The sequence below is a fragment of the Capricornis sumatraensis genome, chromosome 4 (genome assembly GCF_032405125.1).
Source record: "Capricornis sumatraensis isolate serow.1 chromosome 4, serow.2, whole genome shotgun sequence".
Lineage (NCBI taxonomy): Eukaryota > Metazoa > Chordata > Mammalia > Artiodactyla > Bovidae > Capricornis > Capricornis sumatraensis.
This window is the reverse complement of record NC_091072.1, coordinates 74,446,645-74,464,549: the sequence shown is the minus strand read 5'-3', so window position 1 is coordinate 74,464,549 and position 17,905 is coordinate 74,446,645. Positions and strand designations below refer to the sequence as shown.

The 17,905-nt window shown below is 40.8% G+C and overlaps 1 protein-coding gene across 4 annotated transcripts in view; it reads right to left on the bottom strand.

Annotated features, from left to right (window-relative positions):
* Window positions 1-3,846: 3,846 nt before the first annotated feature.
* The window catches only part of LIMA1 (LIM domain and actin binding 1), a 90,426-nt gene continuing 76,367 nt past the window's right edge, over window positions 3,847-17,905 (bottom strand). Inside the window, exons 8-11 of one of the 4 annotated variants that reach the window (XM_068969801.1) lie at window positions 17,057-17,114; window positions 15,421-15,533; window positions 8,058-8,191; window positions 3,847-6,164 (exon numbers count right to left, since the gene is read on the bottom strand). In XM_068969801.1, coding sequence (XP_068825902.1) covers window positions 5,156-6,164; window positions 8,058-8,191; window positions 15,421-15,533; window positions 17,057-17,114 — 1,314 coding nt within the window. In that variant the 3' untranslated portion in view covers window positions 3,847-5,155. The remainder of the gene's footprint in view (window positions 6,165-8,057; window positions 8,192-15,420; window positions 15,534-17,056; window positions 17,115-17,905) is intronic. The other 3 variants (XM_068969803.1, XM_068969802.1, XM_068969804.1) reach the window with 3 other exon arrangements.

The following is a 17,905-nucleotide window of genomic DNA, read 5'->3' as shown; positions in this document are numbered from 1 at the left end:
CAGGTCCCAAAGCAGGCCTTTTCTTGCTTCACCAACAGAAAAATTCACGTCATTCTATTGTCGACCTTGACATAGTCCAAGAAGTTTCCTTCATTCAGAGACCTGAGAGAATAAATGCTTTTTGTTTGGCTGTAGGTGCTTTTGTTTTCTAAGAATATTTAGTATTATCTGGACTATGCCAAAGCCTTTGACTGTGTGGATCACAATAAACTGTGGAAAATTCTGAAAGAGGTGGGAATACCAGACCACTTGACCTGCCTCTTGAGAAACCTATATGCAAATCAGGAAGCAACAGTTAGAACTGGACATGGAACAACAGACTGATTCCAAATAGGAAAAGGAGTACGTCAAGGCTGTATATTGTCACCCTGCTTATTTAACTTATATGCAGAGTACATCATGAGAAACGCTGGGCTGGAAGAAGCAAAAGCTGCAATCAATATTACCCAAGATTACAGGGAGAAATATCAATAACCTCAGATATGCAGATGACACCACCCTTATGGCAGAAAGTGAAGAGGAACTAAAGAGCCTCTTGATGAAAGTGAAAGAGGAGAGTGAAAAAGTTGGCTTAAAGCTCAACATTCAGAAAACGAAGATCATGGCATCCGGTCCCATCATTTCACGGCAAATAGATGGGGAAACAGTGGAAACAGTGTCAGACTTTATTTTTGGGGTTCCAAAATCACTGCAGGTGGTGACTGCAGCCATGAAATTAAAAGACACTTACTCCTTGGAAGAAAACTTATGACCAACCTAGATAGCATATTCAAAAGCAGAGACATTACTTTGCCAACAAAGGTCCATCTAGTCAAGGCTATGATTTTTCCAGTGGTCGTGTATGGATGTGAGAATTGGACTGTGAAGAAAGCTGAGCGCCGAAGAATTGCTGCTTTTGAACTGTGGTTTTGGAGAAGACTCTTGAGAGTCCCTTGGACTGCAAGGAGATCCAACCAGTCCATTCTAAAGGAAATCAGCCCTGGATGTTCTTTGGAAGGAATGATGCTAAAGCTGAAACTCCAGTACTTTGGCCACCTCAGATATGTGAAGAGTTGACTCATTGGATAAGACTCTGATGCTGGGAGGGTTTGGGGGCAGTAGGAGAAGGGGACGACAGAGGATGAGATGGCTGAATGGCATCACTGACTCAATGGACGTGAGTTTGAGTGAACTCCGGGAGTTGGTGATGGACAGGGAGGCCTGGCATGCTGCGATTCATGGGGCTGCAAAGAGTCGGACATGATTGAGTGACTGAACTGAACTGAACTGGTCATTCTCTTGATATAAGAATATCCTTTAATGTATTGATTATGGAACTAATTCTTATCTTCACTCTCTATACTAGCCCTTGAAAGGCAAGGAAAAATTCTTCCCAGGATAATCGCAGTCCTCACATACCTGATATATGGTGACATACTCAACTCAGTGGTAAAGAATTTGCCTGCACTGCAGGAGACAAAGGAGATGTGAGTTCAATCCCTGGGTAGCAAAGATCCCCTGGAGGTGGAAATGGCAACTCATTCCAGTATTCTTGCCTGGAAAATTCCATGGATAGAGCAGCCTACTGAGCTACAGTACGTAGGGTTGCAAGGAGTTGGACACAACTGAGCAGGCACACACTCAAGTGATACCCTCAAAAGGCCTACCATAGGCCCTCACTTTTTGTATAAGGTTAGTAGATGTGATGAGTACCATGTGGCATGGGTTAGAGCAATAGTGAGTCTCAAAGTAAAGGTAGCTAAACTCAAACCAGGATTGGATATTTTGTAAAAGTCAGCAGGTACTTCTGGATTAACTGTTCAGTGAACAGGGCTTTCAGGGCTTTCAAAATTACTTCAGCCTGTAGTAGAGTCAAGAGCAGAGTCAAGAGCAGATAGTAGTATCCAGCCATCCACTTTGATGACCAGGCAAGAAACTGGAACACACAGCAACCCTGGAAAGTGTTAACAGATGACTCAAAAAGCATTTTTATCTCCAAGGAAACCTACATTCCCATTTAAAAAAGAAAGAAAGAAAGAAAAAAAAGCACCTTACTAATTAGGGCGGTTGCCTCTGCAAACAAGGAAATCAAACAACCAACTATACCTCTGCCTGGAGCAAAAAACAAGTCCATTTCAAGTCCAGCAGAGACATTCGAAGATTCCATTTAGCATTTAGGCATAATTATAAGGTGAAGTATACTTTACCTTATCCCATGGACAGAGGAGCCTGGTAGGCTGCAGTCCATGGGGTCTTGAAGAGTCGGACACGACTGAGCGACTTCACTTTCACTTTTTACTTTCATGCATTGGAGAAGGAAATGGCAACCCACTCCAGTGCTCTTGCCTGGAGAATCCCAGGGACAGAGGAGCCTGGTGGACTGCCGTCTATGGGGTCGCACAGAGTCGGACACGACTGAAGTGACTTAACTTAGCAACTTTACCTTATTAAGGTTTTTTTTTTCTTTAAATGGGAGTGTAGATTTCCTTGGAGATAGAATTATTGACTACACTACAGCTTTGACTGTGGATCACAACAAACTGGAAAATTCTTAGAGATGGGAACACCAGACCACCTTAACTGCCTCCTGAGAAACCTGTATGCAGGTCAAGAGGCAACAGTTAGAAATGGACGTGGAACAATTGACTGGTTCAAAATTGGGAAAGGAGTATGACAAGGCTGTATATTGTCAGCCTGCTTATTTAACTTAAATGCAGAGTACATCATGAGAAATGTTGGGGTGGATGAATCACAAGGTGGAATCAAATTTGCCAGGAGAAATGGCAACAACCTCAGATATGCATATAATACAACACTAATAGCTGAAAGTGAAGAGGAACTAAAGAGCTTCTTGATGAGGGTGAAAGGGGAGAGTGAAAAACCTGGCTTGAAACCTAACATTCAAAAAACTAAGATCATGGCATCGGGTCTCATCACTTTAATGGCAAGTAGAAGGGGAAAAAGTGGAAGCAGTGACAGATTTTCTTTTCTTGGGCTCCAGAATCACTGTGGATGGTGACTGCAGCCATGAAATCAAAAGACAACTGCTCTTTGGAAGGAAAGCTATGACAAACCTAGACAGCGTATTAAAAAGCAGAGACATCACTTTGCCGACAAAGGTCCATATAGTTAAAGTTATGGTTTTTCCAGTAATTATGTACAGATGTGAGAGTTGGACCATTAAAGATGGCTGAGCACTGAAGAATTGATGCTTTTGAATTGTGGTGCCAGAGAAGACTCTTGAGACTGGAAGGAGATCAAACCAGTCAATCCTAAAGGAACTGAACTCAAAATATTCATTGGAAAGACTGATGCTAAAGCTCTAATACTTTGGCCACATGATGCAAAGAGCCGAAACATTGGAAAAGACCCTGATTCTGGGAAAGACTGAGGACAGGAGAAGGGGATGGCAGAGGATAAGATGGTTAGATAACACCACTGACTCAGTAGACAAGAATTTGAGCAAACTCTGGGAAATACTGGAGGACAGAGGAGCCTGGCGTGCTACAATCCATGAGGTTGGAAGTCGGACACTACTTAGCAACTGAACAATAATTAACTAATTAATAAAACCACCACTGCATCTTGAATTGGTAAAACAAGCTTCTCGTTTTGAACGCACACGATAATTTTGTTGCCAAACTGCTTTACATTTTGAAGAAAAATTTGTCTTCTAGAAGAATGAAAGCCTAAGACCAGCTCAACACCACCACCTAGTGGTGCGAGGTATACATAGTACTTCTCTTGAAACCCATCAGACCCATTTGCCTTTTCTACCCAAACTGCTAAGCAAAAGTAGGTCCTGAGAGACAGTAACAATGTAAAATAATGATGGAAAAGAACACTGAAAGTTCAAATGTCAGTTAAAAGCTTTATTGAATAAAAATGTTTCAGAGTAAGCAAGACTGTAAGAAAGCAGATTTTTACATCTCTAAAAATATCAGCGCTAAATCTCAAAAAATGCAGTATAAAGTAAAGCCTATAGCTTAAAACACCTCTCTCCCCCCAAAATACAATTTGGAATATCAATTATGTACAACAAATGTACTCAAGTTTATATTGTTCCAAAACCTTTATACTAGAAAATCATCTCTCAAAAAAGGCCTATAATTGGTTTAATTGCACCCTAGGAATACTGTCTGCCATAAAAATCTATACATTTCAGAACTTATTAAAAAACTAATGTCCCAGAAAGGGGATATCAGAAGTAGAATTACAGGGGTTGGAGGGTCTGAGCTCAAGTGGTTTAAGGCATCTTTTGTTTTTTTCTGTTATTCCTCCTTTAAACTCATCACTTTGCTCTAAATATGCAACATGGCAAATATAAAAGATCTTATAAAAACATTGCAGCTTTCAGTAAATTATGAGAAGCACAGAGACCACCCAGAAGAAAGCAATCATTTGGGGTGTGGTCATACTCATTGGCAAATATCATAGCTTATTTGGGACACAATGAATTCCTCCAAGCACCGAGGGTGATCAAAAGGTACTCTGAAGAGATGGTTGTGCTATATCTCAATACGCTAGTTCAGGATGTGGTCTAGAAAGCAGGATGCAATAACCCCCCATGTATATCATAGTAAGCAATAAATCCCCCATATACATCAGAGCAAGAAAATTAACCTAATTTTTTAAAAAAAGACTAAATATTTAATCTCTTAGCAAAGGAATACTAAACAATAAATTGGTATTCATGTAAAAATATGCAAACTGTGCCCTTTATACTAAAGTGCATTCAGTTATAATGTTTAGGCCCCTAAATCCCTTCTGCTCATTCCATAATTAAATTTTTAGTGGAACAGTGCACTACTAATCATCTCTCTATTTTCATATTGTCTTTCGGGAATACAGTGAAATCTGGACCTTATCAGTTGGAATATCCCCACCCCCCCGGCTCCGCCATACACACTCCCGCTTCCAGAAGACCTTAAAGCAGTTGTGTATATCATCATTGCTAAAATAGAGGATTTAAGTGATGCTATCTCTAGCATTTAGAGTTGGTTCACTTAAGCTGCAGTATGGGATTTTTTTTTTTTTTTTGAAGCAGGAACTCTCTTCCAAAGTCACTTCCACATAAATTTCAGTTCATGCCAAGACAGCTGTTTATGTGTATCACTTTGATAAGGGCAGTGGCTCACTGACACATAAATGTAAGGCCCAACATCATTGCAATTTACTACTCTTCATCTTCATCCTCATCATAGTACCGATTTCTCTTTATCTGTTCCTCTACAGACAGCTCTTCGACTACCTCTTCCTCCCAGAATCCCACATCCTGGGATTTCTGATTTTGAGTAGTGAATTCTTTAGTGGAGGGGTTGTCTGTATAGCTAAACCAGGTTTTTGCCTTGGGTTCTAGTGGAGACTGCTTTTTGAGAAGGTTTTTATCACTTTCATCTAAGTTTGCACCATTCTCTATAAGATTTTCACTCCCCATCTCAAAACTAGGACTCTCCCTGCTTCTCCGCCCAGCCTCCCCTCCTTTAGATCCCTTGTTGGGCCAGGTTGTTTTCCCCACACTCTCATTCTTCTCAGAGGTGTTGGCATTTTCCATGTGTTTCCTTTCTGCTGCTACACCTCCTCCATACTCCTCACTTTGCTCTGACATGCTCCACCCTTTCCTGATAGGTGGGGACAAGGCTTTGGGGCTCTTGACTGAAGAGGTTCGAAATGAAGCTGCTACGGTGAACGGGCGGCTTCTCTCCTTCAGAGAAGAAGATCGTCTTAGCTTCTTCAGATCCAGGTCTATATCCTCAGGAGCTTCAGGCTTGCTAATTTCATCCTCAGGAGGCCACTTAGGCTTCAATACTTTGATCCCTTCTTCCAAGGCACTTCCTGAACTGCCAAGCTCAGTGGGGGGTGGCCAGGCGATCCTCAGCTTCTTGGTTTCAGCTGGCTTGTCTTCCTTCTCCAGCGGGCAGGAGGCCTTGGCTTCCATACTTGCAGTTAGCACACCCACTTTCTCAATGGGGGCATTTTCTACCCCTGGGCTCTGAAGGGTCTCCGCTGCATTTGGAAGCTGGACTTGTCTCTCCAATGTCTCTTCATTTTCATTTTTGCTTGCCCACAGATCCTTGTGTGGTCTGTGTCCAAAGCCTTCATCATAGTTACCTTTAGATTTAAAGAGTTGATTGAAGTGAGGCTTGCAATAGATTCTCCCATGTAAAGAGGCATATGTTCCTAGACTGTTGTTTAAAAAAAAAAAAGAAAGAGCACAAAGTTAACAAATCTGTATCCTCTTATTTATACCAGTAGACTGAAACCTGGCAACTCTAGTATTTCCAGAAGATGCAAAGTGAGGAAAAATATCTTTAAAAGCACTTCAGGGACTTCCCTGGTGGTCCAGTGGCTAAGACTCTGCCCTCCAAGGCAGGGGGCTCAGGTTTGATCCCTGGTCAGGGAACAAAATCTCACATGCCACAACTAAAGACCTCATGCACTGCAACTAAGACCCAGTGCAGCCAAATAAATATTTTTTTTTTAAAAAGCACATCATCAGTCACTGAGGATGCTCCATCCTCTTTTAAACACATTTGTTTGTATTATCCTTATTTAAAAAATGCTCATTTCTAGGCCTGAAACTTCAGAAGACATTCTTCCACTTGGTGCATGCTCCCATTTTCAAGTGATTTCACTCCCCTCTGTCAAAACTGTTAAAAAAAAAAAATTACTTCCAAGAAGTCTTCCCTAAATTCCACCTAATTCTGATCATTCTATTTCCTAAGTATTTATAACATGTAACTATTTTTAATGATATTCCTTTGTAAAAAGTTGAATCATTTTCCTCCTAGTTTCCCATTTGTGTTATAATTTAAAAGCAGGAATGGGTATAATGCTCTGCCAATGGCTGGCACTCAGTAGATGCCAGTGACTAAATAAAAGGAAGCTATGGTTAATAGGAGAATAGCAAGCAACAGCCAGAAGGCGGTCTACCCTAAGGTCAGTGCTGGACAGGCCTTTAGGACATCTGGTGTCTCTCAAAGGGTAACACATTTTATAGGTGGAGTAGAAAAACAACAGCATTTCCACAGGAGAAACATAAAAATTCAAAAATTTAGAAGAATGTGCTGTGGAGAAAAAAATACAGTGGGCGGAAAAAGAACCACTGAGTGGAAGTTACAGACGCACATTTTGGCTCAACAGAAGGGAAAGCTGTCGAGCTAGCACTACCACCAGAACTAGCTGAAGTGGGGTATTAACCCACCCAGAAGTGCCACACAGGTGCCAGGACATCTTTCAGCAGTATGGTGGAAGGGATGCCTGCTCTGGAAGGAAGGCTGGAAGAAATGACATCCTGGTTACTTCCTCCTCCAATATGAATAAAATGAGGCCATATGGAATATTTCCACAATTTGCCACATTTATATCCATACTTTGAGTTACTAAGAAGAAATGATACATCATTATTTTCTCAGAAAACGAAGCAATATACAGAAAAATATGTGTTCTTCAGGATCTACTATTTTTGCTGTTTTTGCCATTTATACAGTACTTGGGATAACCTGAAGGGCTTCAACAAGTATCCTCTTGAGATTTCTTAACTGTATGATTCTTGATACCAAGGGAAAACATTCTGCTAAATTAGGTCACCAGCAACCTGCATGATTTAAGCTTTAGTCCTAACGTGTAAATTAATGTCAGTGTACCAAGAAGTTCTAAACACCATTATCATTTACTATAATAAAATGCTTGTAATTAAATGGTACTTTTCACTTTCTTCGAAGATCCTCAACAGCACACACAATTCAATTTTTTTTAATCACCCTCACAACTGTATTAAAGAAAAAGCAATATGACATCTCTAAACACATGCCAAAGCATACATGGTTCTCATCTGGACTAAGTAGGTGAGAAGCTGAAATCCTGAATGGGTCATCTTCCAACTTTACTAGTCTGTAGTCTGTCTTTGGATCAGTGATAATCACCTGAACAGCTACTACGACAGCTCTCTGAGCTCTTCTATAACACCAGATACTATTAGCACCACAGATTCTAGTATTCTAAGTGTTCTAAAAACCAAAGACTCCCCCTGGAGGTCCACCCACACCTCCGGAGATGGCTTGTTTGGTCTGGCTTACCTAAGCTTGCTGTTGCAATAGGAACAACGGAAACAGCTGATGTGAAACACCTGCTGGTTGGCCAGGAGACGCTCCATGGAGTAGACTGTTTTCTGACATTCCACGCAGGTCTCTCTTGCAGGTGCCTGAAACTTCTAGGAAAAGGTAAAGGACAACTTCAGCTAGCTAAGGCAGTGAGAAGTTAGTACTCTGCTGAGGTGGGCCCCAGGATTTACTTTGTTATCTATGGGCTCCCTTACCTGGTCTGTCAATTCTCAGAGGAACACTAAGCCTGCTATAGTTCTATCAGTTGACTCTTTAAAGCCATAGGCTCTCCTGAATTCCTTACCCAGACTGTCTGGCTGTTCTAAGTGCAGCAGCCACTGAGGATGAGTGGATCTAGGGCCGGATTGCAGAGAAAGGCTTAGACCAACCACCACACACACACGAGTACACACAAAATGATTCTGCAGACAGGAAATTAGGAGAAAATGTCATCACACACAGAAGAAAGATAATTGTTTAAGTGCCAAATAGAAGCAGGACCGACTTTTTAAAGAACAGTTTCTGAAGGGGGTAACTTTCAAGGAGAGAAAGAGCATTTGGCTTTGGGAAGTAGGAAAAGGCACTGGTTTTTAAAACTTTGTTTACTTTAAAAAAGTACACTTTATTTACAATGTTGTGCCAATCTCTGCCATATAGCAAACTCAGTTATATACATATAGACATTCTTTTTTGTATATATTTGGAAAAGATACTTGGATAAAGCAACTATCAGTCCCTTCTGCTTATAATCTTGACTTACTTAATCCACTAGACATAATATTTTTAAATAAAGCAAAATGGACATATAAAATGGAACATTTTAAAAGAGACACAAACCATTTTATTAGAACAACAGAAAAAAGCACAGCCCAATAAAACTATAGGTTCCATAATCTTTTAAAAAAAAACCAAAAGGAGAATAAAACTAATGTACTGGGGCAGGGTGGGAGGAGTCATCATAGGGAATTCATGACCTGTTTGTAGTGTGGAATACGGGCGGGGTGAGCACAGCTGCTGCTGGTAAACTTAATCCTAAACTACAGAAGCGCTTCCCAGGTGGCTCAGGAGGAAAGAATCCACTTGCCAACGCAGGAGACGCGGGTTCGATCGCTGGGTTGGGAAGATCCCCTGGAGAAGGAAGTGGCAACCCACTATAGTACTCTTGCCTGGGAAATCCCATGGACAGAGGAGCCTAGTGGGCTACAGTCCACGCAGTTGCAAAGAGTCAGACACTAGTGAGAGACTGAACACACAAACTACGTAGTGTATTCTAGCACTGATGCACGCCAGAGTTCCAAAACTGTAAGTTTCACGCGATAGGAAGGAGTTACATGGCCACTAGGGTTGGGGGTAAGAAGTCTCTAGCTGTGTGTGATCCTTGACTTGTCCCAATAGAAACACCTCAACTACTAACAGTAAAGGTGGGAGCAGTTTGGTTAAGGTGGTCTGGAAGCTCTCTCAGGCAGGGTGGTGGCCCCTTTGCCACCAGGACCAGGATGGTAGCAAATAATACAACTTAGTCCCAAAGCTCAAGGCCTGAATGGTTAAGGTAAGCCTAAAATAAAACAGCTTATGGGTAAGATAGAATTTTAATTTAAAAAGTCTGAAAATAGACCCATAAAGTAAATTCAGACCGCTGGCTCACTTGCCACATGATTCACAAAGAGGTAAAGCAAAAATAGGAATGGTTGCCAAGCAGATTTCAACAGGAAATGAGAGCAGAAAATGGGCAGAGGAGTAAAGGTTAAGATCCATAGAAGGGAGTTTAATAAAATTGGTGGTAAACTCCCAAATAGCACCAAAGGATTTAAAAATGAGGGGGGGGGGTGTGCTGAGTGTTAACAGCAGGCTCTCCATTCCTTGCGTTCGAGTCAAAAAGAAAAACTTCAAGACCACAGCTACAACTCAGTTTACCAAGCATAACTGAGGAATTTAAATATGATCAAATGTTACTGTATTCAATGCTGTTGGCAGATATTAGGGGATTATTTGGAGTTCAGAAATGTTTCCTTCTTTTTTAAAAAATTTTATTGAAGTATAGTTGATTTATAATGCTGTGTTAGTTTCTGGTATACAGCTTAGTGATTCAGTTATATATGTATATTCTTTTCATATTTTTTCCATTATGGTTTACTACAGGATATTGAGCATAGTTCCCAGTGCTATATGGTAGGATCTTGATGTAGAATTGGTTTTTCTTTATTTCTTTCCTGTTTTTTTTTTGGCTGTGCTGCATGGTTAGTGGGATTTTGGTTCCCAGACAGGGATTGAATGCAGGCCCTCAGCAGTGAGAACTCAGCATCCTAACCACTGGACTGCTAGGAAATTCCCAAATTGTTTTTTCTTATATCGACACTTCTAACTAGATAGGACATAAGTGGAGATGTCCTTGGATACTTTAACTAGGTTTCTCTAAAAGGACTAGGTCCTTGCCTAGCAAACAGGAAATATTAAAAGACAGAATAAAATTTGGGTATAATAGTACAATTAAAGCCTGTACAAATCACAGTTCAGACAATGTAAAAATAATAGGCCCAATGTATTTACTTATCAGTGAAAATCTTTTTCAGCTCTAGGATGAATGCTGTATTTTTAACACTTAGGAGAATACATGTTCATTCTGGTTGGTAAAGGCAGAGGAGGAGACAGAACTTTCCCATGGCAGAGGAGGAAATGGGTATTATTCTGCTAAAGGGGATTGGAGGCCTACAGAGCACACCTCTGTTTTACACACACGCACACGCACACGCGCACGCACGCACGCACACACGCACGCACGCACACACACACACACACACACACACACACACGGAAAAACACAGTAGAAGGGTGCAGCCCAGAATAGACACACACACACACACACACACACACACACACACACACACACACACACACACACACGGAAAAACACAGTAGAAGGGTGCAGCCCAGAATAGAAAGCTGTAAGTTGAGCTCACATTAGGAGGAAAGTGGAAGGCAGGAGCAGAAATTAGGTACCAGGAGCAGGAAGCAGAAGCTGGAAGAGACAAACAGGAACCTTCAGTGAATACAAAGCATTCGGTGTGCCCTGGAGTGCTTTTTACTGCAGCTGAACTGAAGCTCAGACACAGACTCAGATCCAAGAATAAGACCACGTTTTCTTTCTTTACCAAGTAATGCTGCTAATCGTGGTAATATCAGCTCACTCATACCCACCTGAGGTTAGATCAGAGTACCCGCTCAGGAGTTTTCCGAGCCTTCACCCACACAAGGAGTGTCTCATGAACAATTCTTCACTGTCTTCCTACCTCCCACACCTGACCCACATTTGCTCTCTCTTGACTAGAGCCTTCACTCACAAGTGAAAAGGCATTCCTCTCCTTAACATCAAATTAATAAATTGCTAGCTCAAACATCTGACTAACCACAAGCTTCTAACTAGCCAGACCTACCAGATCCCCATTTTTCTTATCCCTTTTTCACATACACCCTTTTCAATATTATTTAAGGTTTATGCGGCAGCTGCCCAAGAGCCCCTAAAGTATTATAAAGACAAGAGGAGCCCAGCATGGCAATATGCCAAGTCCTAGTGGCTGCGGCTGTGCCTTCCCTTTATTTCCTCTGTCCTGGGCTCTCAGCCACTTTTCTGTAATTGCCCCCGTGTCTATTCAGACAACAGGAAGCATAGTCAGTGCCCAAAAATCTCTACCATTATGGTAGGCCTGGCATACATCCTGCCCATGCCTTCATGGCATGCTCGAACTTGGCACAGCCACATTTAAAACACTGCCAGTAATAGAATGTTAGACATTTTTTAATCTTTATATTTTTTGCAGTTCATAAGATGCTTTGTCATCTTCCTCCCTCACCATTTTTCACACTAAAGCACCACGATATCAGGTGCCTTATCAAAGCTTGCACAGTCAATAATAACAGAATTAAAATTAAAACTCAGAATTCTTAACAAACCGAGAGAGTATTTTCTAAATTGTCCTGGAATAAATTTCCATAACTAAAGGAAACCCTTTGGGGAAGAGAGCAGATGCTAACCCAATTGAAAATGATTTCACCACAGCATGTTGAATGAACAAGTCTTCACTTTGTTTCACATTAAAATATGTAGATAATATCTCAGGGATAGTCAGGAATGAATGAGGTAATATATAAATAATTGATGTCCCTAAACACTGTCAGGCCTTTCCCATCTGAGGGATGTTACAGGCCTTCTGTTGATCAGCATCGACTTAAAGCTTTTTTTCCAATAAATTTTTATAACTTCATCTACATTCTTTTGCTCTCTTGTCTTATATATATTTTTTAGTTCGATGAAGGCCCCAGTTGGGGTATATGTCTGTGTGTGAGCAGCAGCTGACCATAAGTGGTGAAGCTAACTAGCCTTTAGACATAGTGAAATCAGAAAATTCTGTACTAATGTCAGGCCTCCATGCCTCAGATAGAACACTATACAAAGCCTTTCATTTCCTCCTTCCAATTTGTGCAAAATATCTGGGTAATTAAACTGAAACCCCCCCACCATACAGTAAATGTCTGGGCTGGCTCTGGCTTTAACCCTTCTGCTTACTCTCTGTGAAATTCTTTGTGCAAGCATTTTGGAGATATTCACACCTTACATAGGTTGCTCTACATGTAGAGGAAACATTAGTGCTCTGAGAAAGCAGTAATGATGTAGGTAGTCAGAAAAGAATCTAGATACCCTTCTAGCATAATTCTGATAGATTTGCAAAACAGCATAAGACCTCCTACCCTGTCCATGAAGGAAGGGACAGGTACAAAGGGTATAGCCTCTCATTCAGGCTGCCGTGCTTTCTTTCCACATCCTAAGACAAGCCTAGGATCCTGGGGCGGGGCTATCCCAGACCAGTAGATATTCCTAGGGCCAGTCACATCGCCTTCTTTATCCTCCCTCCAGGAACATTTAGGGAATAACATTTCAGTGGGAGAACATAAAGCTTTAGAGGCCTCTGAGTCTCTTGAGTAGAAAGGTCTGATCCTTCTCACAGGGTCTACTGAGCTCTAGACCCAGAACACCTATTTTGAGAAGGGAATCTGCTATTTAAACTTCTTTACTGCCAAGTCTCATCAACTGAACTGTCTGGCAAGTGTTCAAAATAGACAAAATCCTTACTTTTAAAGACTGATATCATCTGTGGAGTGTTTTTTTTGTTTTTTTATTTTACCTTATTAAGCTAAAATTTGAAATGAATTGAGTCTTTACCTTAGATGTCCTATTTTCAATAACAGGCACTTCTAGGCAGCATGTTCTCCAGGATGTGGGGGACCCAAAATCTATTCTGAGTGAACACATTTATTCTTAGCTGTATGTAATTTCCCAGTGGAGAAAAAACTTCTGTTGCATGGTCTATAGCCACGAGACCAGTTATGTCAGCAGGTTTTCCTGGAAACGCTAAAGTATCTACATACTTGCCTGCAGAATGTAAAGGGAAACTCTGAGGAAGAGGAAAAAAAACAGTCCTTAAATAAAAGTGGAGATGTGATTGGGTACAACCCCGAGCTCTGTGTACAGCATAACCATTTGAGCAAACACAGGCAGTCAGGCCAGTTTCCTCCAGTCAAGACCTGAGGTGTATGTCTGGTGCAAGCAGGCTTATTCTAGTGCTGAGTGACCAGAGCCAAAGAGGCAGGCACGGTACAGAGGGAGCTTTATCTCTGTCTCCTCTCTCTGGTGTGCCAGGAAGACCTTAGTGAGGTGCATTTCTTTACACATGGCTCATCAGCTCAGATCCTGGAGTATGAATAAGGAGGGGTCTCAAAGGTCCAACCCAGGACCAGGAGGTCTGGTTTCGACCAGATTGAGAATTCAGACACACTTGAGAACAGATTTTAGTTCTTAGAGCAGCTACAGAATCCCCCGAGTCCCTCAGGCACATGGAATCCATGGCCAAGTCAGCTTTGCTGTTCTTGGTCCAGAACCACAGCCCAAGGACTCACATCCGGGCAGGATTGCTGCTGGAGAGGAAATTAACCCTGTGGCGTTTGCTACTTTGTTGGCCTCCAGATACTGGAAGAGAGAAAAGTGCCGATGGCAGCAGGAGCAGAGCTTGGAGGCCAGGAGACAGGGTCATGCTAAGGACATGCAGGTCCCATCACACAGCTCAGTTCTTTCTTCCTAGTTCACTTGCTTTCTCTTGTTCCTTTCTTCATTTTTTTTGCTCCTTTCAATAAATCTTACTCTCCTCATGTCTCTGCTTCCTTTAAAATCTTATGTTTACTGTCTTCCCCCGCCCCACCCTCTTTTTCAATCTAACCTTTAAATCCTGGATTCTCCTTACCTCCCTTTGTTTCAAACCCACACCTGTGTCTTCCTCTCTTCATCCTTTCTGTGCACTAGAACTTTCATCAAGAGACCAGTCATGCCCACAGTTGAGAGACAGAAACATGGCAGACGCGTGCATGAAGTTGAGGCAGTACACAAATCACCTTGAAACGAATTCTACCCACTGAGTTTCTCTCAAATGTTAAAGCCTTTGAAACAAACCTTGGCTACTTAAGCACAGGAGGAAGACACTAAAGAAGTGTAGGTATGTTTGGTTACTAATGCAAGTGGGTAAATCAGCATGGCATTAGCAAAGCATTCAATTAAAACAAGTTAGGAGAACAGCCTAAAAGAGAGGCTGGATATATATATTTTTACCTTTGTTTATTTTTATGGGAATATTTACTTGTTCATAGAAAGGGAAAAAACTGCTTTTAAAAATTAGTGAATAAAAGGAGACCATAGATTGAGTAGCCTAGTAAAATTTTCCTAGGGTACAAACATTTTGCATATTCCTTAATATCTAGTATTATAACCAAGTGTAAATGTTACTTGAATGCCCATTTATAGAGCAAATGGACTGGCCAAACCCTGCTGAAATGTACACATTCTTTCTTTAAATGCACTGACTACCAATCATGTTACGGTTAAGTTTTTCAGACCAGGGAGCCGCTATCTTTAAGCTAACATTGTACATTCCCATCCAATGGGCTGATTTTAATTTAACAGATTTTTTGTATTGCTCATTTTATAGGTTTTTACTCACTCATAGATTTATGAATTTGGACTTAACAAGAAAATAAATCAGGTTATTTTCTTTCACTTTGGGTTTTCTTTCAAGAGCTTTCCAGATTCCAGACAGAGAGCCTCATCACGCCTGGCTCAAATGCCTAAGAAAAAGTGGCAAGATTTTCAAGAAAAGTGACTGGTTCAAATGTGATCTTATTTGGCATTTTCATCCCCAGGAAAGCCAAAACAGGTTACAACAAACACAATGATAAAAGGTGCAATGAGCTTTACTAGCAAACCAGTGTCTACAGGCTCCAAGAGAAATCACCATCATACCTTCACTGCTTTGGGAGGAGAACTTTCAGAAAGGCTGGAGGCTCTGGCATCTGGACTTAGTGGCTTGGGATGCACAGGCTGCTGGACCTCACTCTTGTCCTGGGAGTTACCTGCTTGAGTTACAGAAGGAAGACATTTTATGGTATCTCAAGAGAAGTATCAGAAAAGGTTCTTCCCCAAAGCCAAGTTTAGGTACCTCCACTATCAACAGGTCCTTTCAACATCAGGAAAAACACTGCTTTTCTGTTGAAGAATATTCTAATACTAAAAGCTATGCTGTTAGATTCTCTCATAAATTGGGGTGTCAACACAGAGGGTTTCTCATCCTTTCCCACACGCAGCTGAACGCAAACCACCCTACTGAAGGAAACTTCTGCCCTGTAGCATTTGTCATTTTTAAAGCCTGCTTGTAGACTTTGATGGCTTTTTGGCAGTTAGCACTCCCAATAACTCCTTCTGGGGTGTTCCAACTGAACTTGGGAAAATGGGGGAATGTGTGGGCAGAAATTTCAAAACACATGCTCAGGTATATGTGTGTATATAATTTGATACCATCTTCTTGGTCAGTCCTACAGCAAATATCCATGGATGAAGATTATGGGAAAAGGCTCCATAAAATTTTTTTCATAGTCATTGACGTGTCACTTACATAAGTTCATTTCCTGCCAGTATATTCATTGTGTGGAAAACTCAGAAGAGGCACAGAGAAGTCATTCACGCAGTTACTAAGGAACCATAAAAGAATTCCCTAAAATCTAGAGTTATGTCAACAAAGTATTCAAAGATTAAGGCTTACTTTTCAAAAAAATGTTTTGCAAACCTAGTCAAAACTCAGAAAAATTTCTAGTCCAAGCAAAATGATTGCAAATGGAATGTTCTTGGATTCAAGCAGCAAGAGTTTTTCTGAAAATTTAAGGCAGGGTTTACTAGAGATCTGTTTAGCTAATACTTCTGCTTCTTGCTGAGTTTTCAATGTTTAGTGAGTTATTAACATGAGGAAAAGCTAGAAATCTATATATATTAAAAAACTAATACACTGAACCTCAGAATCAAAAGTGGACACAGTAAATTAAAAAACAAAGATTTCTGTCTTTGGGAAAAGAGGCTCAAAATGATTCCAAAGTAGGATGAAAAGGTGATCAAATTCAGCACCAAAAGGAAAGATTTAGCCAGAGGGCAGATTATAGTACATATTTATATAGATACAATAAGAAAAGGGTATTTTTAAAAGGTTACTCAAATACCAATTCTTATCCCCTGTAAATAAATAAAGCCCTTTTGGGCCAAAATTCTATTAAAATTAAACTTCAAAATTATAGTTTTTACAGCATTAACTCTGAAAAGGTTTGGTACAAAAGACAGGGTAAGTTCAATGAGAGAAGCATCAAAAATATTCAGTTTGCCACAAGTTAATCATATTTCATTGAATTTAACATCTCTCTTTGCCATGGGATTTGTGAAAGGTACCCAGTCACCAGTCCTTAAAACCAAGTGAAAGATCTAATCAGCTGCATTACTGGATTTAATATGTTACATATTCTCAGAGCTGACAGAACTGGGGACAAGCCCTCCCCACCCCCAAACAGGGGCAAGAGAACAAGACCCTCACCCTCCAGACCTAAGAACAAACACTTACGGGAATCATCTTCAGCAAGGGTGGAATGGGTTGCTAGGCTATTCTCAGATGCAGAAACCTACAAAAAAAGACGGGGGGATTAAGAATCACATTAAAAATAAAAGAGCAAACTGCTGTTAATGCCATAAAAACCTGCTGACTCCAGTCAGTCACCGGCTGCCTAAGAGGAAATAACGGGCCCCAGAACAGCTGAGCATTTAAACAAGAGGCAGCAAAATGTCTTTTACGAGGATATTAACATGCCTCTCAATTACAGAGTTACGTGAATAACAGACTGCAAGCAACTGCCAAAAGTGTGCATTATCTTCCTTTATAAAAGAACTTCTAAATATATCTTTCTACTCTTAAAAAAAAAAAAAAGAGGGAAAGTGGGTTGTGAAACAAAACCTTCTATCAGGGAGGGCAAAGCTCCTCACCAAAACCCACAACTCCTATAACTGTAACTCACTCCAAGGCAAGATAAAGTCTTTACATACAGGAACTATTATTCTTTCATTTTCCTAACTCCTTCTTTCCCAACCAAATACATCCTGCTGAAAAAAGCTTGCTAGTACAGAAGACCTTCTGATAGCTATAAAACAAATTTATCTATAACCACCTTTTGGTATTACCTTCAAGGTTAGTTTCCCTTGTTTAATTTCAGTCTCAAAATGGGAGTGTTTAACAAGATGGCAGATCTTAGGTGTAGGTGATTACTTTTCCCATTAGCCATCAAATGTAAATAAAAGAACTTTCTACCAGCTCACTCCTCCGTTCTCTTGTCCCCTAGTCCTTCAGTATATCTTGCTCCACATTCAAAATCATGAAGGGTCATCAAATGATCCAACATGCACTCTTCATGGAATATTC